The sequence below is a fragment of the Nothobranchius furzeri genome, chromosome 11 (assembly GCF_043380555.1).
Source record: "Nothobranchius furzeri strain GRZ-AD chromosome 11, NfurGRZ-RIMD1, whole genome shotgun sequence".
Taxonomy (NCBI): Eukaryota; Metazoa; Chordata; class Actinopteri; order Cyprinodontiformes; family Nothobranchiidae; genus Nothobranchius; species Nothobranchius furzeri.
The window spans coordinates 70,052,477-70,075,273 of NC_091751.1; the positions used below are offsets into that span (position 1 = coordinate 70,052,477).

General features: G+C 45.4%; 1 protein-coding gene across 3 annotated transcripts; it reads left to right on the forward strand.

The window, feature by feature from the left end:
* Positions 1-11,154: 11,154 nt before the first annotated feature.
* On the forward strand, positions 11,155-22,653 carry LOC107396789 (sentrin-specific protease 5). 3 transcript variants are annotated; one of them, XM_054738685.2, is made up of 10 exons: positions 11,156-11,372; positions 13,584-13,738; positions 13,825-14,487; positions 16,130-16,235; positions 16,321-16,468; positions 16,569-16,616; positions 20,286-20,363; positions 20,675-20,812; positions 20,904-21,016; positions 21,998-22,653. In XM_054738685.2, exons 3-10 carry the CDS (start codon positions 13,920-13,922, stop codon positions 22,167-22,169), a joined length of 1,371 nt encoding a protein of 456 aa, XP_054594660.1. In that variant the 5' UTR covers positions 11,156-11,372; positions 13,584-13,738; positions 13,825-13,919; the 3' UTR covers positions 22,170-22,653. The 3 variants fall into 3 exon arrangements, with proteins under 3 accessions (XP_015832116.1, XP_054594660.1, XP_015832118.1); XM_015976632.3 differs by adding an exon at positions 21,083-21,133 and having other exon boundaries at positions 11,157-11,372; positions 13,584-14,487; positions 20,904-20,987; XM_015976630.3 differs by having other exon boundaries at positions 11,155-11,372; positions 13,584-14,487.
* The last annotated feature ends 144 nt before the right edge of the window (positions 22,654-22,797 follow it).

The window sequence follows — 22,797 nt, forward strand, 5'->3', positions numbered from 1 at the left end:
TGTGGAGTTAGCATGTTCTCATGCATGTGTGGAGTTATCATATTCTCTCCATGCATATATGGAGTTAGCATGTTCTTTCCATGCATATGTGGAGTTGGCATGCTCTCTCCATTTCTATGTGGAGTTAGCATGTTCTCTCCATGCATATGTGGGGTTAGCATGTTCTCTCCTCACATATATGGAGTTAGCATGTTCTCTCCATGCATATGTGGGGTTAGCATGTTCTCTCCTCACATATATGGAGTTAGCATGTTCTCTCCATGCATAAGTGGGGTTAGCATGTTCTCTCCTCACATATATGGAGTTAGCATGTTCTCTCCATGCATATGTGGGGTTAGCATGTTCTCTCCTCACATATATGGAGTTAGCATGTTCTCTCCATGCATATGTGGAGTTAGCATCTTCTCCTAACACATACAGTTCAGGCCAAAAGTTTGGACACACCTCATTCAATGTGTTGTCTATATTTTCATGACCATTTGTATTGGTAGATTCTCACTGAAGGCATCAAAACTATGAATGAACACATGTGGAGTTATGTTCCTTAACCCAAAAAGGTGAAATAACTGAAAACATGTTTTATATTCTATTTTCTTCAAAATAGCCACCATTTGCTCTGATAACTGCTTTACACACTCTTGGCAAAACTATTTTTCCACTTATTTATGTCGACAAACTGTTCAGCTCTCATAACAGGAGTGTTACAAATATGAAATTAACCAACTCATTTGGTGGCATATTAATTAGCACACCAATAAATATATATTAGTCAGTCACTTACCTGACTTCAAACTGAAATGATCTTTTGTTGTAAAACAAAAAACAAACAAAAAAAAAACAGGAGTTCTGCAGTGATTTATGGTGAATGGCCTGTATTTGATATAGCGCCTTCTAGAGTCCGGGAACCCCTCAAGGCGCTTTACAGTGTAATCAGTCATTCACCCTTTCACACACACACACATTCACACCCTGGTGGGGATGAGCTACATTGTAGCTACAGCTGCCCTGGGGCGCATTGACAGAAGCGAGGCTGCTGAACACAGGCGCCACCAGTCCCTCTAACCACCACCAGCAGGCAGGGTGGGTTAAGTGTCTTGCCCAAGGACACAACGGCAGCTACAGACTGAGCGGGGCTCGAACCTGCAACCTTCTGATTACTGGGCGGGCTCTTAACTCCTGTGCCTTGTTGCATTTATAATTTAAATAATTAAATGTCATGTTTTCCTTACCATTAGTTATATGAATTATGACCATATTCCAAGTTGTTTTCAATTCTTCTTTAACATCATGGAGTTTAGTTTAGTCATTTAAACTCAGTTCAAACATTTGGGTTGTGTAAGCACCTGTCTCCCTCCACCGGGGTCAGGGTGCAGCACTGCAGAGCAGGGCCTCACTGTCAGCAGGATCCAGACCGAACTCGTCGGAAGAGGATGTTTGTCGATGGCAGGGGGCATGTTTGAGGGCCAAAGACACTCACTGCACCGCCAACATGTTTGTTTTGTATAAGACCATCTGCACAACACGCACGTGTCACTCCAGGTCCACAGGATGCAGACTGAAACACGGATCAGACAGTTTCAGCTCGTGAGATGGACGGAGTTCATGGGTGGACATGTCACCAGAAGAGGTGTTTTACATTTAGTCCGGTTTGGGTGCAAATCTTTTTTAAGTTCACACATGAAAAGATCTTGGTTTCTCCACGGGAGGGAACAGAGCTGAGGGTCAAAGACACGCCGCTGTTTAGTCAGATGAGCTCGGGATCAGAAGGTCACGAAGGGAGGGTTGTTGTTTTTCTCAGAGCTCAATAACACGAAAGCATTTTCCTCACATCCTGCAATCTTGTATAAAAAATACCATGGTAACAAATTCAGTGTTTCGTGTCTTTTAGTTGTGGAAAACAAAGCAAATTCAACCCAAAACTGACATTACTTACATGCCATTTCAGGAACAACAGGATGGATTTTAACGAAACTCCGCGACAGAATCAGCTTTTTCAGTTCTGATGTCAACTAAATCAAAATGGCTGCCCAAGTAAATCAGTGTAAAAAGGGCTAAAATCAGTCAGTATGACAGATAAAACGCTCACATGTTATGAGGTGAAACGTGAGAATCAGAATGTTTGCTTAAAGGTTTTCCATCAGCTGAGTCAGTGTTGCAAACGTTATCAGGGAGATGGGAGGCCTCCGATTCAAGCTTCAGTGAATGATCCTGACCCTGAAAACAACAAATACCTCCTTAAAATCCAACGGTTCGCCAATTCTAATACACAGTACTATTATTTATTTATTTATTTAACATGTTTTTCAGGAGGATAAACTGCGTGAGATGTAACATCTCGTTTTCGAGCAGGTCCTCCTACAACACAACCGATAACAAATAAGGTGGCAGAGTTAGAAAGTTATAACAGACTTAAAAAAGAGAAAAGATAGAAAGTAAATAAATAATAGTAAAAATAATATGTATAAAAATATATATACACACGTAAATATATGAATATACACACATATACACATACGTACATACTATATACACAATTAAATTAAATAAAACTTATTAAGTCTTCCCATGACAGAACGTGGAATGTTGGATCCTTGTGAAGTATTCGGACATGATTACATAATCGAGGAGCAGGAGGAAAGGTCACACAGTGCAGAATTATCGACAGGGACCCCCACAGATCAGCTTTATTGAACCAAACCAATCAACTAGAGCTGTGGTTAAACATAACGGGCGTAGATAGAAGTAGATAGAAATACGAGTGGACACGCCGTCGCTGGTTTCATCATCACCCAGTTACCCATCACATTTAGTGAAGTGGACCCAAGCTTTAGCGTGCGTTCTTTCTACCATGCTGCTCTGTTTACAACTCGCTCGCAGCGACCGACGACATAACGCTCTTGCGCATGCGCAGCTGTCTAGGCAAGTTCTCGTTGTGAAGGACGGGTACCGAAACGAGGCACCGTTTCAAATGAAGTGAATCAGTGCTCAGTCGGTACTGTGGAATTTGGTCGGTACCTTAAAAAGTACCCAATTCGGTACCAATCCCTAGCTCCAATACGAGCTCAGGCAGAGGCACGACCAAGCCTCCAGCAGCATCATTTCCCAAGATTAAGTCAACTCCTTTAGTTGGGAGCTCATCCAACACCCCGACCACAAAATCACCCGAGACTAAAGGCCAGGACAGTTTAATAGAGTGCATTTCAGCAGAGATAGCTCCCATCTCAATACCTTGAAGCAACACTGAGTAGCCAGCTTGACTGTTTACAGAAAAGGACAACACTCTCTCTCTCTCGTCTCTCTCGTCTTCCTCCGCTTATCCGGGTCCGGGTCGCGGGGGCAGCATCCCAACTAGGGAGCTCCAGGCCGTCCTCTCCCCGGCCTTGTCCACCAGCTCCTCCGGCAGGACCCCAAGGCGTTCCCGGACCAGATTGGAGATGTAACCTCTCCAACGTGTCCTGGGTCGACCCGGGGGCCTTCTGCCGGCAGGACATGCCCGAAACACCTCCCCGGGGAGGCGTCCAGGAGGCATCCTGACCAGATGCCCAAACCACCTCAACTGGACAACACGCTTCTCTTTATTAAAGTTTGGGAAGCTCCCGTATCTCTCAGGATGACTACTTTGGTTTTGTTTTCAGAATCCGGAAGAGACACAAGACCCTCTGATAGAAATGGCTGACAGCAGGGGTTTTCTGAGTTAGCTTCCAAACAACAAGCTATTTCAGTTATGTTTTTCTTACGGTTCTTCAGTTTTAAAGCGTAGCAGCCACGGATTACGTGACCGCGTTTATGGCAATAGAAACACTCTGGATTTTCAGGATTAGGATTAGGAGAGGTTTTCACACTGGGTCTGATTCCTCTGTTTACTTCTGAACGACTCTCTCGGACGCGGTGAGTTAGCGAGAATTCGTCGGCCATCAAAGCAGCCTCAGAGAAGGAAGTGACCTTCTGTTCATCTAAGTAGTGAACCCAAGGACGTAATTTTCACTTTAGAAGTGGGGGGGGCACGGGGGGGGGGGGGGTCTTGACAGTATGCTCTAATGCAGAGATCACTAATAGGCGGACCTGGGTCCGGATCCGGACCGAAATGCTGTCTGGTGTGGACCCGAGCCTAATGCCAAAATAAAGTTCGCCTAATTTTATAACCGCTTCTGGCCGGTGCAGCTATTGCATTCTTTACGGTAGTATTCTAGCATCCACGAACACCCACAGGCCAATTGTGCGCGAGTTTAGTCAGACCACGTGACACCAACAAGCCAATAACATGTTTTATTCCTGCCAGAAAATACAGGCGATACGTAGCGAAAATAAACGGTTCAGACGCCGGAGAGAAGGAGAGCAGCGAAGAGCAGAAATTCGAACAGAGAAAACGAGAGATTCAGGCGGAGAGCGGTGGAAAGAAGGAGACATTCAGGCTAAGAGCAGCGACAAGGAGAGATTCAGGTGTAAAGGAGGAGGAATTCAGTTAGAGAAAAGGAAAGCGGCGACAGGCGACAAGGAGAGATTCAGGCGGGTGAGACGGAGAGAAGTAGAGAAAGCAGAAATGGCAGCCTCTAAAAAACGGAAAGTGGACAGTGAAAATAGAGCATTTAATCCAGAATGGACAGAGTCATTTCTCTTTGTTCTTCCCACTGGTGGCACAAAACCTGTTTGTCTCATATGTTCAGAAACAGTGGCACTTATTAAAAGTGGCAATGTGAAACGCCATTATGAGACAAAACACAAATGTTTTGAAGAAACATATCCCCTCAGATCAGAAGTAAGATCAGAGAAAATACGTAGTCTCAAAGCCCAATATGAACAGTCCACCAGGATCCTGAGCCACACGTTCACTGCTCAGCAACGAGCCCATGAGAGTTCCCTCAGAGTTTCTTGGATTTTGGGTCAGCACAAAAAACCATTTACTGATGGAGAGGTTGTCAAAGAGTGTATGACAGCAGTTGCTGAAACACTGTTTGAAGGAAAAGAAAAACAAGAAGTTTGTGAAAAAATAAAGCAAATCCCCATATCAGCATCATCTGCTACAAAGAAAAGTGAAACACTGACTCAGGATGTTGTAGCCCAGCTAGATGGAGCCATACAGAAGGCACCATGTGTAGGTTTGGCTGTGGATGAGTCCACTGACGTGTGTGACAATGCTCAGCTGTTGGTTTATGTGAGGTTTTATTACGCAGAGCAGAAAGCATTCTATGAAGACCTGCTGGGTATTACTCCTCTTCAGACCAGCACAACAGGAGAGGACATCTACCTGGCCATTATGGAGATGTTGGCAAAGAGAGGAATTGAGCCTTCAAAAGTGATTTCAATAACTACAGATGGAGCCCCTGCTATGATAGGGAGAGAAAAGGGAGCTGTAACAAGAATGAAGAAAGACAACCCTGACCTCTTAACCTACCATTGCATTATTCATCAATCTGTCCTCTGTGCCTCCCTGTCAGATGAGCATGCTGAGGTGATGACTTCAGTGATGAAAATGATCAACTTTCTTAGAGCGTCCTCTTCCTACCAGCATCGCATGCTTAGAGAATTCCTCAAAGAAGTTGATGCCAATGCTGATGATCTTCTGCTGCACAACAATGTGAGATGGCTCAGCAAAGGCAGAGTTTTAGCACGCTTTTGGGCCATCAGGAGGGAAGTAGCATCTTTTTTGGCAGAGCTAAAACATCATAAGGCAACACAGTTGTCTACATTTCTATAAAATGAGAAGCAGATGGACAATGTTGCCTTTTTGGTTGATATAACTTCACATCTAAACGAACTGAACTTGAGGCTACAGGGCAAGGACAATTCCATTTGTGAACTAATGACAGCTGTCCGTGCCTTTCAGAGAAAACTTGAAATGTTCAAGGAGGACTTGCAGGAAGACTGTGTCCACTTCCCAGCAGTGCAGGAACAGGTTCAGGGACAGCGAGATGTCTCGTCGTTTGTTGTCTTCATTGATAAACTTATTGCTAACTTCAGCAATCGTTTTGATAGCTTCAGCATTGGCCAGCAGCTCACCATGTTCATTCAGAACCCATTCCTCATCACAGATGTCAGGAGCTTCTCAAAGGAAGCCACACAGCATTTTAAATGGGTCAATGCCAGGGATCTTCAGATGGAGTTAGTTGACCTCCAAGCAAACTTGGCCATGAAAGAACTGTCTGCCAGGACTGACCCGTCCTCATTCTGGCTCCAAATGGTTCCTGAGACAGCTTTCTCACATCTAAAGAAAGTAGCCCTGTACATCCTGACCATGTTTGGTTCCACCCACAACTGTGAGGCAGCGTTCTCCACAATGAACATTATAAAAAACAAATATCGTTCCAGGCTCACCAATGAGCATCTCCACACATGCATGAGGATGGCTCTGTCTCCATTCAAGCCCAGGTTCAAAATGTTGGCAGGACAAGCAAGAGCTCACATCTCTCACTAAGTAAAAATGTGGAAAACATTAACCTAAATATATGTTCAGTTATTACATGTGTGCAAAGTCACATTTTTAAAAATCATTTTAAGACTTTTTAGTTCGCACGTGAAGAGGAAAAATGTAAAAAAATTAAGCTTTTTCTACATTTATTCTGAAGTTAGTAGTTTGTGAAGATTCAGTTGCCATGTGTTATTTTCTTGTTGACACTTTTTTCTACTTTTATTTAGTAAATGAGAGAACATTCCAAATAAATCATTTACATGTTCAACACTTTAAGTGACAATAAATGTCATAAGTATTTGAATTACACTGAAGTATTTCTGATTTGATATGCAAATTAATAATGCAGATGTTGATAAAACTGCTAGGATACTTAAATACATGTCACACTATTGTAGGTCGGACATAATGATCTTTCGGACCTTGGGCTAAAAAAATTCTTTCTGACTGGACCTTTTTAAATAGTATTTGTATACCCCTGCTCTAATGGGAAACCGGCTTCAACACAAACGGTTGTTTTCCGCTTGGTCCTAGAGCTCAACCAGTGCCAATTTAATATAGCGTAATAAGTTTTTGGATGGTAAAAACTGCAGGGGTCAAAACTTGACTTTGGAAAAAGTGGGGGGGACATGTCCCCCCTGTCCCCCCCCCCAAAATTACGTCCATGAGTGAACCAGTCTCTCAGGGAGATGACGTTTGAACTCCTCTATCAAAATCAATTCTTTCAGCTCGGCTAGCGAGGAGACATGAGAAGCAGCACACCATTTCTCAAACAACACCGACTTAGCGTGGGCATACTCAACATAAGTTTGGTTTAGTCAAGGTTTTTCGAATCTAAAACATTTTTTTAAACAATCTTTACTGACACATTTGCAGCAGACAAGACATAACATATTGACCAGGGGTGTCAAACATGCGGCCCGCGGGCCGAATTCGGCCCGCAAGCTGTTTAGATCCGGCCCGCGAGATGGTTGTGTAAACTTTATTTTCATACTTTACAATGTAGAGTGAAAATAAACTTTTCTTTGTGAGCAAGTTTTCTCTGTAATGAGTATAAATAAAACAAAGCTGCGCTCAAGGCTCACACAAGAACTTGAGTCACATCCTGAAGATGGCTGCCACTCAGGATGTGACTTCTGATGTTGATGTGCTGGTGAAAGCTAAAAGACGTAAAGTAAAATGAGTCAAATATACTTTAAGTGCTGCATGAATCTGATCTTGCCATGTGATCTGTAAGCTCTTTGAATCACTAAGGAATGTTTTTTTAATTTGTTGATTTATTTATTTACTACACTGTCCTCAGGCTCCAGCCTTGTTTTATATTGATTGTATTAAAACAAAGAAAACAATCTGAATTTTTTTTTTATTTACCGGTCCGGCCCACTTGGGACTAGATTTCCCTCAACGTGGCCCCTGAGCTAAAATGAGTTTGACACCCCTGATATTGACAAAACAACATTGATGTACAGGGTGTGATACATTGACAAACAGAGAAGAAAGAGAAAAAAATGTTGATAAAAATAAACATAAATAATTATACACAAATAAAATAAAATAAAATAAAATTCCACTAATACATTACCTTGTAATATGGGACATAATAGAAGTCACCAAGTTGCATATTTTCACAGCTTTCTTGTTTTTACAAATTCTACATACAGAGTCATAAAAAAAATCAAGATCAATATAAAATAAAGTGACATTTGGTATAGCCTGTAAAAATCTGACTTTAAGAATGTGAAATTTACCCAACAGACACAGCAATTTTATTACCTTGTTAACTTCCTTGTTACATTTAACGTTTAAGAATAAGACCGTACTTTCATTAAAAGTAATCAATATTTTATGAGAATCCCAAACTGATGAAGACAATTGATTCCAAAACTGTACAACTAAAGGACAACCATAAAACAAGTTCATAGGCCGTGAGCACAGAGGATTTCACCTTGTCATAATTAGCGTTGGAGACAGAGCGGATACCACTTGAAGGGCCTCACCTTTTAACTTGCAAGTCAAGAGCAGAGACCAAACCTCGCGAGGCCACTGGAGCGTCGCAGCGATCCGCTCAAAAGCTAAGCCATCCACTTCCGTCTCCTGGAACTGGGGCAGCAGCGTGATGCATTTGCTGACATCGAAAGGTGCGGTCTGCAACGGCGAACTGGCGGGTGCCACTGGGGCGGGTCGACCTCCCGCCTGGGAGGCGTCCGAACCATCGGGTTCCTGAGAGGAAGTCCAAGCAGCGGCAGGAACGGGCTTCTTATTCCGTAACTCGAGATCGAGCATTTTAAGCTGGGTTTCAGCGTCCAGTCTTTTCAAGTCCAACTCGTGACGTAGCTTTCGTTCTAGGGCGCGTTCATCCGCCTCGATGCGCGGGCGAGCGAGCCGGAGCTTCAGGCGGGTTCTACTGTGTGGAGAAGTAGGAGGACTTTGACCTGGTGATGGGGAGCCTGAAGATGACTCTTCTGGTTGTCTGATCTTATCCTCTTCTCCTGGAGTCACTGGTTGTGACGAAGGGCGTGAGTCGGTCTCAGAAGGAGGCGGGAAGATCCCCTGCGCCTCCAAATATTCCAACACGAACTTCCCTAGAGCGTCTTTTGTCAGCTGTTTCGGGACAATCAGGTCGAAGTGGCCGGCTACTCCCTGCAGGTCGGCTTTTCTGCAACGCTCCAGCAGCCGGCGCGAAGGAGCCTCCACAAAAGCCTGCAAATTGCCATGGTTGCCATGGTGACATCCGCTCCACCTCCAAGAGAGGAAAACAATGTTAGTCCTGAAAACAACACAAACTAGAATGTAAAACTGGTTTATTAATGTGTAAAAATCCTGGACGAGCCCCCAGCTCGTCTAATAGATGATGTGGTTAGGGAGCGTAAAGAAATGTGGTTGTGAACAGGAACAAACCAAGATTTACTCTCTTAAAAGGAGTTTATTTAACTAAAAGTCAGTATAATGATACAAAACAAGAGAAATCCAAAACTGGGGATTTAACAACAATAATAATATTAAACACAAAGCGCCGGGGATTAAAACCGGGTAAAGAATGAGCAGGATTAACACAAAAAGCTCCACCAAAAGGGTGAGCTAGATCTCTCTTTAACGAGGATGCCGAAGAAACACAAAACGAGCTCTAGAAACTAGGAAACGATTACCGATACCACTCAGGTAAGCAAAGCGAGACTTTAACGTCAGCACGAGGAGGGAAAGAGGAGAGCAAACGCTGCTGCTTGTTCTCTTCTGAACTTCCCCCCCTCTGTATCATCTGATGCACCCTTTTAACAGGGAGCCTCACTGATTTAAATAAACTTCACCTGGCTCAGCTAGAGCCAGGAGAGCAGGTCGTGACACTAGGGCCACCTAGTGGCTACAAAACAGACAGCGTCTGTTACAACATGCCTGGTTAGTAAATAAAACACACTTGCCTACCAGAAGAAGTCATTCGCTCTCATCTTCCTCTTGCGCACTAAAGCCATTAAAGTCCTCTTCTTCAGTGTCGGAGTTGAACAGCCTCAGAAGAGCTTCGTCACATACCTTTTCTGTGGCGATGTCAGTGTCGCTGTCCGTGTTGCTGTCATCATCCCCGGGTGAAGCTGGCTTGAATGAGTTCTTCCCGCTGCCGTCTCCAGCGCCGAACCATGGATTCATTCATGCCAAGCTTACGTGCGGCAGCACTGTTTCCCTCCTTTACTGCCAGATCGATGGTCTTCAACGTAAATGCTGCATCATATGAACTCATACGTGTGTAGTTACCATGATGAGGGGGTATGGATCGTGCCGGCTGCTTGCATGTGCTAAATTAAAATGAGCACTTTCTTCGATTTCCATTTTTGACTTCCACCTGTTTCACTTTGTGCTAAAGCGCCCCCTGCAGGTGAAGGAAAATCTTCAGTAAAGCCGCACCTCATTATAAGCCGCACGGTTCAAAGCGTGGGGAAAAAGTAGCGGGTTATAGTCCGGAAAATACGGTACTTTGTTCAGATAAAAGCAAATTTTGCATGTCATTCGGAAATCAAGGTGCCAGAGTCTGGAGGAAGACTGGGCAGAGGGAAATGCCAAAATACCTGAAGCCCAGTACCCACAGTCAGTGATGGTCTGGGGTGCCATGTCAGCTGCTGGTGTTGGTCCGACTCCGCTGTGTTTTATCAAGGGCAGGGTCACTGCAGCTAGCTATCAGGAGATTTTGGAGCACTTCATGCTTCCATCTGCTGAAAAGCTTTATGGAGATGAAGATTTCATTTTTCAGCACGACCTGGCACTCTGTGGGATATTGTGAAGAGAAAGTTGAGAAACACAGGACCCAACACTCTGGATGAGCTTAAGGCCGCTATCGAAGCATCCTGGGCCTCCATAACACCTCAGCAGTGCCACAGGCTGGTTGCCTCCATGCCACGCCGCATTGAAGCAGTCATTTCTGCAGAAGGATTCCCGACCAAGTACTGAGTGCATAACTGAGCATAATTATTTGAAGGTTGACTTTTTTCTGTATTAAAACACTTTTCTATTATTGGTCGGATGAAATATGCTAATTTTTTGAGATAGTAATTTTGGGTTTTCATGAGCTGTACGCCACTATCATCAATATTAGAAACAATAAAAGGCTTGAACTACTTCAGTTGTGTGTAATGAATCTAATATATATGAAAGTCTAATGTTTATCAGTACATTACAGGAAATGATGAACTTTATCACAATATGCAAATTTTTTTGAGAAGCTACTATGTTCTGTTGCTTCCGTCGTTCTTTGAATTTTGATTGGTTGGCGCATGTATGACGTCCATTACCTGCGCCTCTCAACGTGTGACAGTGTGTTTGACTGTTTGGCTAATTTAGCTAGTTTTCTGGGCTGCGCGGTGAGAAAAGTGTTACACCAGTAAGAGCAGAGTGGGCTCCAACGCTGCCGGGTTGAAGAGGCTTCTGTGGGAGACCAGCTCGCTCCTGTAGGTGTTTGCTTCAGCTTCACGAGGCGGTGCAGGTAAGGCTAGGGAGGCTGTCATGTTCTGTTGTATCTGAACGTAGCTGGCTCCGGGTTCGTTCGGTAGCACGTGCTCAGAGAAACATACAGGTCAGGCTGGAGCAGAGCCGGCATTAACGTAAACACGTGTGTGGCTCGTGCTGTTCACTCCTCATGGCTCACACACCGTTCAGTTAGCTGTAACATGGCTGAACTGTGTGTGGATATGAGTCTCTGTTGGCAGTGACAGTTAACTGTGTCAAAAGCCTCAGAGGCTGGACTCTTTTACCGACACACTTGCATTTTATACTTAAGCCAAACAGACCTGCGTGTGTGTAGGACACACTCTGGTCCCGTTATTAGGTACACCTACTGGTTCAGTCTGACATCTGTTTACCTCTTCATGCTGGATATCCAACAAGTTGTGACAAACGTCCCGCAGACGCTCTGGTCCTCTGTTGTGATTCTCTGAGTTTGTTGTCCTCTGAGGTTATAGTCCTCTGAGGTTGTAGTCCTCTGAGGTTCTGGTCCTCTGAGGTTGTTGTCCTCTGAGGTTGTAGTCCTCTGAGGTTGTGACTCTGAGGTTCTGGCCCTCTGAGGTTGTGACTCTGAGGTTGTTGTCTTCTGAGGTTGTAGTCCTCTGAGGTTGTGACTCTCCGAGGTTCTGGTCCTCTGAGGTTGTGACTCTTTGAGGTTCTGGTCCTCTAAGGTTCTAGTCCTCTGAGGTTGTTGTCCTATGAGGTTCTGGTCCTCTGAGGTTGTGACTCTTTGAGGTTCTGGTCCTCTGAGGTTCTGGTCCTCTGAGGTTCTAGTCCTCTGAGGTTGTTGTCCTCTGAGGTTCTGGTCCTCTGAGGTTGTGACTCTTTGAGGTTCTGGTCCTCTGAGGTTCTAGTCCTCTGAGGTTGTTGTCCTATGAGGTTCTGGTCCTCTGAGGTTGTGACTCTTTGAGGTTCTGGTCCTCTGAGGTTGTGACTCTCTGAGGTTCTTGTCCATCCTGACATAACACAGCATCCGCTCCCGTTCCTCCACTTCCCAAAGGTTCTGGGGTCTCATTTATCAGGCTAGCTTACGCACAAAACGGGGTCAGAAAACTCCGTAAGCAACTTTCCACGCAAACTTTGGGATTTATGAAAGAAAACGTAGCGGAAAAATGTGCACAACTTTAAGCTGACTAAGGACCTGGCTTACACACATGCTGGACATGGAGAGCACCTGCAGCGCTGCTGCTGAGAAGATACAATTATGAAGTCCTGCAGCATTATCACTTGTACCGCTTCGTTTTCACACAGAACATGACCCCCCCCCCCCCCCCACACACACACACACACACACACACCCTGAAGCGCAGAATGCGGAATGCAGAATATCAGCAGGGGGCAGATTGAGACAGAACATCGTGTGTGTGTGACAGTGTGTGTCCTGTCACTGTGACCCGGTTGATCATGCGCCCTGACTACCTGGACAAGGGAGATCTCCGTTTGGCTGACTGGTTAGCCCGTGTGACTTTCACCCGGGAGTCTGGGGATCAAATCCCAATTGGATAATTTTTTTATATCCGCCACAGATCTCTCTGAAAAACTCACAACATTGACGGCTTCAGCAACGCTGTGCCACTCCGTGGATTTTCTCTTATTTGTTTTGCAAAAGCACTTCCTTTCATTTCTCCACCTCACTCACAGGTACCTCAACTTCTGCTTCTGTGAAATAGCGCTTCCTTGATCTGCTGTGATCTACGGTCGCCATGTCATTGGCGGAGCGCTGCAACAGCCGGCTTATGTATATGCATGAGATCCACAAAGCACTTTGCATTGACCATTTATGGCAGTAAGTGGGCGTGGTGAGGGCGGGATGTGACTAAAATGCAGCTGAGAAACATTCTCGTTAGTCTCTGATTTATGAAGCGGAGATTGCGTGCAGCTGTGCGTCCTCCATGTTTGATAGATCACCAACCTACTTGGCGTAAGTACTTTTGTTTTGCTGAGCTTAAGTACGGTTTTAGTAAGGATTCTACGCCATGTGTGATAAATGAGACCGCTGGCCTGGACTAACGCCACTCTTGTGGCAGGTTTTGGACGATCGGTCTTAACGAGTAGTCAGTGTGTCTGACTGGAAGGAGGCTCCGCCCTCTAGGGAAGCTAAAGCTGTGTGTAATCGTAATTGTTGTGAAAAACCAAAACCTGCAAGTTAGAATTAGTTTGTTGTTAAATGATGATTCTTTGTTTCTTTCATCAGATGTTCATCAGACTAAGGAACCCAAGGTGAGACTGCTGATCATGTGAGCCGCTGTTGGTGGTCTTCAGCAGCTAGCATTAGCAGCTAGCGTTAGCAGCCACTGAGGCTGCAGGGATGGAAACGCTAACTCCGGCTTCATCACTAAACAGTCCCATGTGAGTGTCCATCCAGATGTACCAAACACAGAACCACGGGAGGAAGGTTCAGTCCTTACAGAAGAAGTTCATGTCATCTATTAAAGGTGTGTCCCATCTGTCCCGCTGGACCAAGAGACGCTTGTACTGTAAACTTCGGCTTTGGCTGTGGAGGAAGCGGAGAGAGCGCTGCCGTCTGTTGATGTTCAGAGGGAGACGGCCCACGCCAGGGACCTGCAACGACTCTGCCTCCAACTTCAGTTTAGAACCACAGTTGCAGGAAAACAAAAATGTTTTAACAAACTACAGAAAACACAGAGAAAACCCGCCTGCACCAACATCCGGCTGTTTGGAGCCACTTGAGCAGGATGCATGTCTGAACAGGGTGGCGGGAGGATGCGAGTCGCATGATTTTTCTGGGACAAACGAGGATTCCAGCTGCTTGCAGGGTCGGGACATTTGTTCTTCTTTTGTTGCCGACAGTCGGATCACACAAGCAGCTGTAGCTTTGCTTCAGAGCCCAGAAACTTCTGTCCAACCCAGAGGAGCGGCTGACCCTTTAAAACATCGCCATCCTGCGAACCTTCTGCCGTGTGCAGACAGGAACTGTTGTAGCGAATCCCAGCTCGAGGCCGGCCCTCCATCACAACCACCCAGTCCCGTCCCTCCACATCAGGACCACACTGCTGTGAAAGGGAAGGAGAGGACCATCAGTGAGGCATCGTCCTCTGTTGACGTCCACTTCATCTCTCTGATAAGAGACATCAGAGGTACGTCCGTCGCTGCCTCTGGGTTTGATGTTTGAGCTCCACAGATCCGCGGAGGGTCTGCGGAGCGGGGTGTTTACGCTTCAGGGAGTGTTTCTGTTACTCAAGGTCAAGTCACCTTGCTGAACCTCCTCTCTGGCAGAGCGGCGGCTTTGTCCCGGTTTCACACCGGAAGCATCGGTGGCGCCAAACGGCAGCGGAAGGGGTTACTCTCCGACTTCAAAGCGGTACTTTTCACACCGGGAGAGTCTTGGCAGCGGCACTGCTTCCTCGCTGTGCTTTTTGCTCGACCTGCGACGTTACACGATCCCTCGAGACTTCAGGTCACGGTTTGTTTACGCAATCCACCATTAAACCCAAACGAAGGAAATCACGTTTGATATTGCTGTTTGATGTCATATGTGATATTCCTCTCCACCTCCAGGATTAAAGCCATGAAAACACACCGCTGCACTTCTGGAACTATGCTGGGAGTAAAATAACCGTAGGGTCGCACATAAGCTTCATAAATATGAAATTACATCACTGCAGTTCTTTCATTTAGAAAATTAGCAGGGATTTTACACTGAAACAGTGTGATTTCCTGTCTAGCCCTGTGTTAACTGCAGAAATTGAAGTGTCCCAGAAGCGATTTGAGGCAAAAATAGAACTCAATCCTACTTTTAGCGGTGTGACTGGCCTGCGCGGCGCCGGTCTAAGCGGAGCGGCTTTTCTGGGATGTGCCTGGAAACTGCCAGTTTTCTGGTCCGACTAGTGGATTCTATTAGAAGCAGTGACGTTCCACGCCGCTGATGTTTTCAGTGTGAATCCAGGGTTACAGAATCTCCTCAACGCCACTTGTGAACTTTCAATCAATCAATCAATCAAATTTTATTTCTAAAGCGCTTTTCAAACAAAGTGTTATTCAAAGTGCTTTAAAAAATGACCCCAGATTCCCATAACAGGTTAAAAAACATTAACAAACATATGCAATCACACGCACACACACACAGACTCACACACACACACGAGTAAAAATTATATTAGGCTGAGTCCAGATGAGCCAAGTATGGTAACGCAAGGAAACGCCATCAGAGGAGCCGTCTGCCCCGGCAGCATCAGGTCTTCCACACTAAGTCAGGGCGCTCAGTGGAGGGGGGGCATAGACCCCCACCTATAGAGCGCCCAGGAAGCTACAGTCGACCACCGCTCCCGGGGCAGAGGGCCCCCACAGAGGAAACACTGGATTAAAATGAGTAAAAATGTAATAAAAGAGCTAATATAAATGACAACAATTAGAAAATAAGTAATAAATAAAATCATAGACAGTAAAATAATAATTTAAATAATAAAACTGTGCTAAAATATAATCATATAGAACATGCAAAGCAAGTAATAAAATATAATCATGTAAAACGAGAAATAAAACTGTAGTAAATATTTAGATAAAAGCTAACCTAAAAAGATGGGTCTTGAGTCTTGACTTAAAAACATGAACGTTCTCTGCGGCCCTGAGGTCCTTTGACCTTTACAATGAGCGTTGACAGGCCAATTGCCTTTAAAAAGTGCCAAATATCGGTTGATTTTATTGGTTAGTCTGATTGTTTACCTGCTTTATAACAACTGGCACAAAGTTTCCACGAAGGCTGTTGTTTGTGTTCCCCAGAGTTTCTGGATGGCTTCTTCAGGAGATACGGAAGCTTCATCGCTCTGTGTAGGAGTGACCTGCTGAGACATCTGAGGAGGAAGTTCAGCTGTGATTTTGATGACTGGTGAGATGGAGTCGACTCATAAGACCCTCACCCCCAAAGAGCTCAGAGAAAAGCTGATTTGTTTGATTTTGTTAAATCTGTGCAGGAAAAACCTGATCTTCTCCGAGGTTTCCAGGTTCCAAGCAGCAATCCTGGAGAAACCCGCCCCCCCGTTCCGAGTTGTCTACAAGAAGCACATCGTCACGCTGGATGATTTATTGACGCTGGCTGATCAAAACTGGCTCAATGACCAGGTTTCCTCCGACACACCTCAGACTTCTGTCTCACAAAGAGCGATAAATCCACGTCGGCTTCGAGTTTTTAGGCTGACTTTGAGTTTTCTTTCTGCTGAAGGTCATGAACATGTACGGAGAGCTGATCACGGAGTCTTCTCATCACAAGGTATAACAAACCTCACTAAACATGTCATTTTTATCTGTTTAATCCAGTTATAATTAGTCTTACCTGCTTCATGAACAGCCTCTGTTCAGAGAAATGGCTACTGTTACTGTGCTAACTGCTAGACTGAACCAGCATTTTGAAATGGCTACAGGCTCAGCCCAGCCAGCTGAGCTAAGTGTGGCTAAACCTTTTCTGTGCACGTGTGGGCAGACGGCTCTCATTTTCACTCCACCGGGTTCCAGTCTTCACCCTGGCAGGACGCACCTAGCTACGCCCCTGGTGCACGGCTAGGGTTAGGGTTAACCCTAGCCAGCAGTCAGAGAGAGATCGACTCCTCTGAGGGTCTGCTTTACCTTAAAGATAAAATATGTAAAAGTTAGTTTGTTTACCAAATTAATAATTAATACACTAGGTTAAGCTTTAACACAGAAGCAAAACGATGCTTTAACCAAGCTTTTATTTTATCATAAAAGGCATTAAATTCCAGTGGCGGGGCGGTGCGTTCCACCCCTGGGCCGTCAGTGATTTCCTATTCAGTCCACTCTAAACTAATACACCTTAAAATACCATCAATATGACATCACAGCTGGAGAATTCAAATTCAAAAATACTTTATTAATCCCAGAGGGAAATTGATTAATTAATTAATTGATTAATTGAATCCTTCCAGAATCACACACACACACACACACACACACACACACACCTTCTCAAAGGTTGTTTTTTTTCCATCTCGGTGGTGAAGTGGGGTCGGCCTGGTCACGGTTTCCTGGGTTGAACGCCTCAATCGTCTCTTTGAAACCGAGATTGCCGACCATGGACGGGAGTGAAGTGAATCATTAGTGTTTGTAACGTTAGAGCAAATACGTGTCAACGTGTTCGAAATGTAATAAAATCACCACTACTAGTGTTGCTACAGCTAGGAGTACAAGCAGCTCTCTGTTGATGCTAGCAGCTAAAGAGGTGGCTAGCTTACAGAGGCGACTCTCCGTTCTCCGCCATGACGCCGTTGTGCTCCGGTGAAAGTTTCACCGATTTTGCACTCTACATGCTTTTCCTTTGTCTTTTTGAAATGCTCTCAAACTTTGAAGCTACATTGCCGACGCACCGTGATGTCTTGCTTCTCTGGTGATTCTGATGGAGGGTTGGTCTGGATGGCGCGTGAGCCTCGAGCGGAGGGGCAGAAGCTGCCGCAGCAGGCGAGATTTTAAAAGATGCTCATAGACTAAACAACGTGTCGACTGTTACGTTTATCGTCTACAGTTCTGTTTGTCGACGTCGTGGTGACGCGTCGACTAATCGCGGCCTCACTAGCCGGAGTCGAATGTTAATGGTGTAAAAGCATAAAAGTCTACCAGAATCACGAGGTATGAATGGTTGGGAAACGAGAGATTAAAGCTGTTTTAAGATGGCGGCAGTTTGACTAGCCGTTGGTTCTTCAGTTGTGGTGAAAATAAGCCATTTTTCCAAACTGAGGCTGATCAGGCTGAGGCTGTTTATAAGGAAGATGGTACTTATTTAAAACGGTCCCTTTAGTTCAGTACAGAGGTGACCGTTTCTTTCCTTTAGTCGGTGAAGCGTTTGGACACCAGCTGTGAAAAGTCCTGAAACAAGCTCACCCTTAGGCAGGGTCTTGGCCCGGCTCTGGGACGGTAGCCATCGCCATTCTGTACTTCACAAAAATAGAAATAGCCACTTAAAGGTGCATTATGGAAGTGTGACAGCCAAAACATGTATAGAAATAATAAATGTCTTCTTCATACGTTCTCCTGCAATGCCCTGGTCCTGTAGAATGAGCCCTGGCATTTTTACTGTGATTTCCTGTTTTTCTGTAAAATCACAGAAAAAGAGAGATGCTCGGGTCGAGCAGGCTGCTTCATGCGCGTTCACGCTCAGGCATCGCCCGTAGCATTTGCTATCCGTAGCTTTAGCAGCAGAGAGAGAGGCAGTGCCACTTTGTCGCTGTTCCTAACGCCTAGTGACAAAGCTAGCTACATTTCTGAGGACCCTTAGCTACTTTCTGTAGAACTTTCTTCTAGATATTTCCTGCAAATTAGCAACAAAATAGCCATTTTCACTCCGAACCGTTCTTTGAACGTTGTTTCAGCTGTCATCAAGGATATAAATGTTACAGATACAGAAGACGTCACTGGCGCTTTAGCTCACCTAGTAAGACGTCGGACTCTCGTGCAGAAGACCTGGGTTTGATTCTGGATGTGAACATAGTTTATTTAGAGTTTCTTTTTTACATTAATGGTATATTTTTTTACAGTAAGATGCCCAAATTTTTATTTGAGATTCGCTGAACGGCATTGAATTCACAGATAAAAAAGATGTGGGTTCAACTTTCATTTTGGAACAATTTTTCAAGCAAGGGAAGGGAATGATGTGAGCATGCAGGAGGACTGACCCATCATAAACCTTTGTCGGCTGTGCTGAAGAGAAAGGTACAGAACCAAATTATTTAATTAATTAGCTGCACGTTCTCCTGTCCTCTGTCCTCCGGGCCACACACACACACACACACACACACACACACGGGACTGTCTCAGCTGTTATTTTTGTTAAGGAGTGTGCACGTACAGCATGCGCGCCTCGTGCACGAGCCTACTATTGAAGCTGCCGTTACGCTTTTGGCCTGAGGGGGCGATCGCGAGCATAAAAATTCAAAACTCCGTAAAGTCCCTTTAAGGAACAAGTCCAGACTCGTGCTTCATTACTGAGCTCCGTCGTGGCTTATTATTATTACTATTGGACAGTCGGCTGCAACGGTGGAGGGAAATGTGTTGAGCCTAAACCCCAGATGTCCAGAGAGTTAGGAAGCCTGTGCTCATCATGCGTTCATAAACGAGCAGCATCTCGGGTCGTTTGCATTAAGGAGCTGTTAACCAACGTTACCCCATCTTCACACAGCTCCCACCGCCGAGACCAAAGTCGACAAGCGCAGATCCGCTCTGCAACCTGCAATTAATCTGCGTATTTCCAGTAGAGCAGACTTGAACACATTTGTCGGATTATTTGTGTAGTAATCAGATTTTTATTTTATTTCCATGGAAAACAGCGACGGCTTGCCATCACATTTAAAAGCCGTCCCTCGTCAGACCGTCGTTTCTGAAGCTGGCTAACACAATGCCCTTAGACTCTGCTGCAAAGTGCTATTTAAGGGTGTGGAAGACACATTTTTTATTGATTATTTCTGATTCAGAGTGATTTGGATCACTCTGAATATTTCATGCAGACTGAATGTGAAAATAGTCTCCTACACCTACCTCCTGCATTAGCTTCTGATAGACAACAGAAACTCTAGGATTAGAAAATCCTGACAGATCTACATTCATGGCTGGTGGCTGAGCGTCCAGGAAACAGCAGAAAACATCTCTGCTAGTAGAAGCTAACTGTTAGCGTTAGCAGCTAGGCCACACAGCACGTGTGACTTTAAACCTGGTTCTAAACGGTCAGAACAAAGTCCTGTTCTGCTGCTGACAGGAAGCCAGAAATCATCTGAAAACCACGAGAATAAAGATGAAACCATATTTCTTTGTGTTTTATCATATTTTTATTTTACATTAGATTTGATCCTCTTCAGATCAGCTGTTTGTGTAATAATGACTAAAAAGGACGAGTCGTGGTTTCTTTTCAATGTTTGTACCTTTTTGTTTCCACTTTTAGGTTCATTTTTTCAACAGTTTCTTCCACCGGCAGCTTATGACCAAAGGCTACGACGGCGTGAAGCGATGGACTAAACAGGTTAGAGCCAGCCCGGTCCAGAGAGGTTTTGGGATCGGGCAGATCTGGGAAAACGAGTGTTCAGCGATGCTTTCGTGTCTTAAACAAACGATTCTCTGGGAAATTCAAATGAAACGTTTCAACATCCGTAAACATCGGTCAAACCTTTGGTTCTGAGCCCTTGTAGGCCTCATTCTGGTGTTTAGTCTGAGTTGAGTGAGTCTTCTTCGCAGCATCTGATTGGCTGATTAGGTAACTGGTAACAAGCAGGTTTACCTGATAGTCTTAACATCTAAAGTCACAGTTTTCATTTGTCTGGGTCGGTCTTCCAGGTGGACCTGTTCTCCAAGAGCCTTCTGTTGGTGCCAATCCATCTGGAGGTCCACTGGTGTTTAGTCACAGCCGACATCGCCACGAAGACCATCTGCCTGTACGACTCTCAAGGACACGTTCTCCAGAAAGTTGTACGGGTAAAAAAACCACTTTCCCCCTCCGATGGTTCAACTCCTGGTTAGACTCGAGTTGGTTGTGATTAAAGCCGTTCTGCTTCCTGCTCAACAGAACATCCTGAAGTACTTGATGACTGAAGCGAAAGAGAAGCAGCAGCCAGCATTTGAAGATGGGTGGAAGCTTTCCTGTGATGAGGTCTGTCATGATGGGCCACACTCCTACAGGTGTGTCAGGTCGGCGCTAACGCCTCTCCTGTGTAACGTTTTGTCTCCCTCTGCTGGTCGTCACAGGAAATCCCACAGCAGACCAACGAGAACGACTGTGGAGTTTTTGTCTTGGAGGTGCGTGCTGCTCCTAGCAAATCCCTAAAATGACTTCAGACTAAATGAAAAGGCGGAAGCAACTCAGGAAATAACCAAGAGGGTTTTTAGAGGATTTAAGTAGCGGTGAGGAGCTCAGCTGGTCTGGAGCATACAGGTGTGTTAGCCCCGGGGAGGGGGGGTGACCTCGGAGAAGAAGGGTTGAAGGTCATTGTTTTACCAGTCATGAGTGAAATCCGTGGAGCAGCAGCCAGGCCTCACTGAAGCGCCGCACTTCCCTGGGTCCTCCACTCGCGTCTTTAGCGGCAGAACACCGCTGGTGTGAGATGTTCTCCGCTCAGTAACAGCCGGCTGCTGCCACTTCAGCTTTAGGACGAACTACCAGAGTCCCAAAAAGGAAATCACCATTTGAAGTCGCCAACAATAGAAGACAAACAGCGACTAGTGTTCAGCGCCACCTGGTGTCCAGCTCAGGCAGGCGCTTCTCAGGGAAGTCTCGGGTCAGGGTTCTGTAACCTCGCTGTAGCAGCTTCAAACGACCCGGTTCAGTTGGCTTCTCCCGTTTAAATAAAAGGGTTATCGTACGATGCGAGTCCATCCATCTGATTGGACCAAACTGGGCCATAAAACGGAACCGTGATCCGATCTACAACAGAACCAAGGCTCTGTACGGATCCCGAGTCCAGACCTGAGCCTGACTGGGAGCTGTGGTGGGACCTGAGACTCTGATTAACCGAAGCTCCGCTGACCCCGGACCTCCTCCAGAACCGTTTAGAACAGTTAATGGATCGGAGGGTTTTTCGGGTCTGATCAGATTTGTTTATTGTGTAAACACCAACCAAACCTGGGTGGAAGTGAACTCATGTCAGAACTTTACCTTTGCAGTACTCCAGATGCCTGGCGTTGTCGAGGCCTTTCCAGTTCTCCCAGAAGGACATACCAAAGATACGGAAGCGGATCTATAAAGAGCTGTGTGACTGTAAGCTTCGTGAGCAGGACTGACGCGGCGCCCGCTGCGGCAGCAGCCGCACCTGCAGCCCGCCCGCTGTCGGACTGATCTGTCATTCTTGTGCGATAGCTGTATTTATTTAACGCAGATCGGGTTTTAAGAGTAAAACATCTTAGCGCAGCAGAAAGGCCTGACTCAGTCTGCAGGTTCTGGTTTTTTTTATGTTCAAAATGTCATCAAATCTGTTTTCTGCTGCTTTTCATCAACTCCTCAAGACCAAATGGAAAACATTACTTCAGGCCGCCATTCCCACTGTAGGACTCTGCATTAACAGGGAAAAACAGGAAAAACTGGGATGAGGTCACAGCAGGCCTTCCCATCCTCTCCACGCCCACGTTCTGGAGGCATCATCCGTGCTACGGTTGGTGTTGTCCACGTCCAACCGGCTTCTCGGTTCTCTGCTCCTCCACCTGGAGATGCTTTTACTGACTGAGATGAGGTTAAGGTACGCGGTGGTGATGCAACAGAAGTTATTGTTGTGTTGAACTCTGGAATTTTGAGTAAAGGTTTTAAATAAAAACACGTTTCTTAACCTTTTCCTTTATTCGACCAGGTGCTTCAACAACAGGCGTACAGCTGTGACCAAACGCTGAGAGAATGGACAATATTCATTACAAAGTTTTCTCTCGGGCTTTGTTCGGTTAGAAGGTTTAGACTTCAGATGAATTATAATTAC

What these genes read in the sequence shown, in the direction of transcription:
- LOC107396789 (XM_015976630.3), top strand. Translation starts at nt 13,755, where the DNA reads ATGTACCAAACACAGAACCACGGGAGGAAGGTTCAGTCCTTACAGAAG. An exon ending in TCTGATAAGAGACATCAGAG is followed by an intron (nt 14,488 to 16,129) that starts GTACGTCCGTCG and finishes TGTGTTCCCCAG; the next exon opens with AGTTTCTGGATGGCTTCTTC. An exon ending in AAAACTGGCTCAATGACCAG is followed by an intron (nt 16,469 to 16,568) that starts GTTTCCTCCGAC and finishes TTTCTGCTGAAG; the next exon opens with GTCATGAACATGTACGGAGA.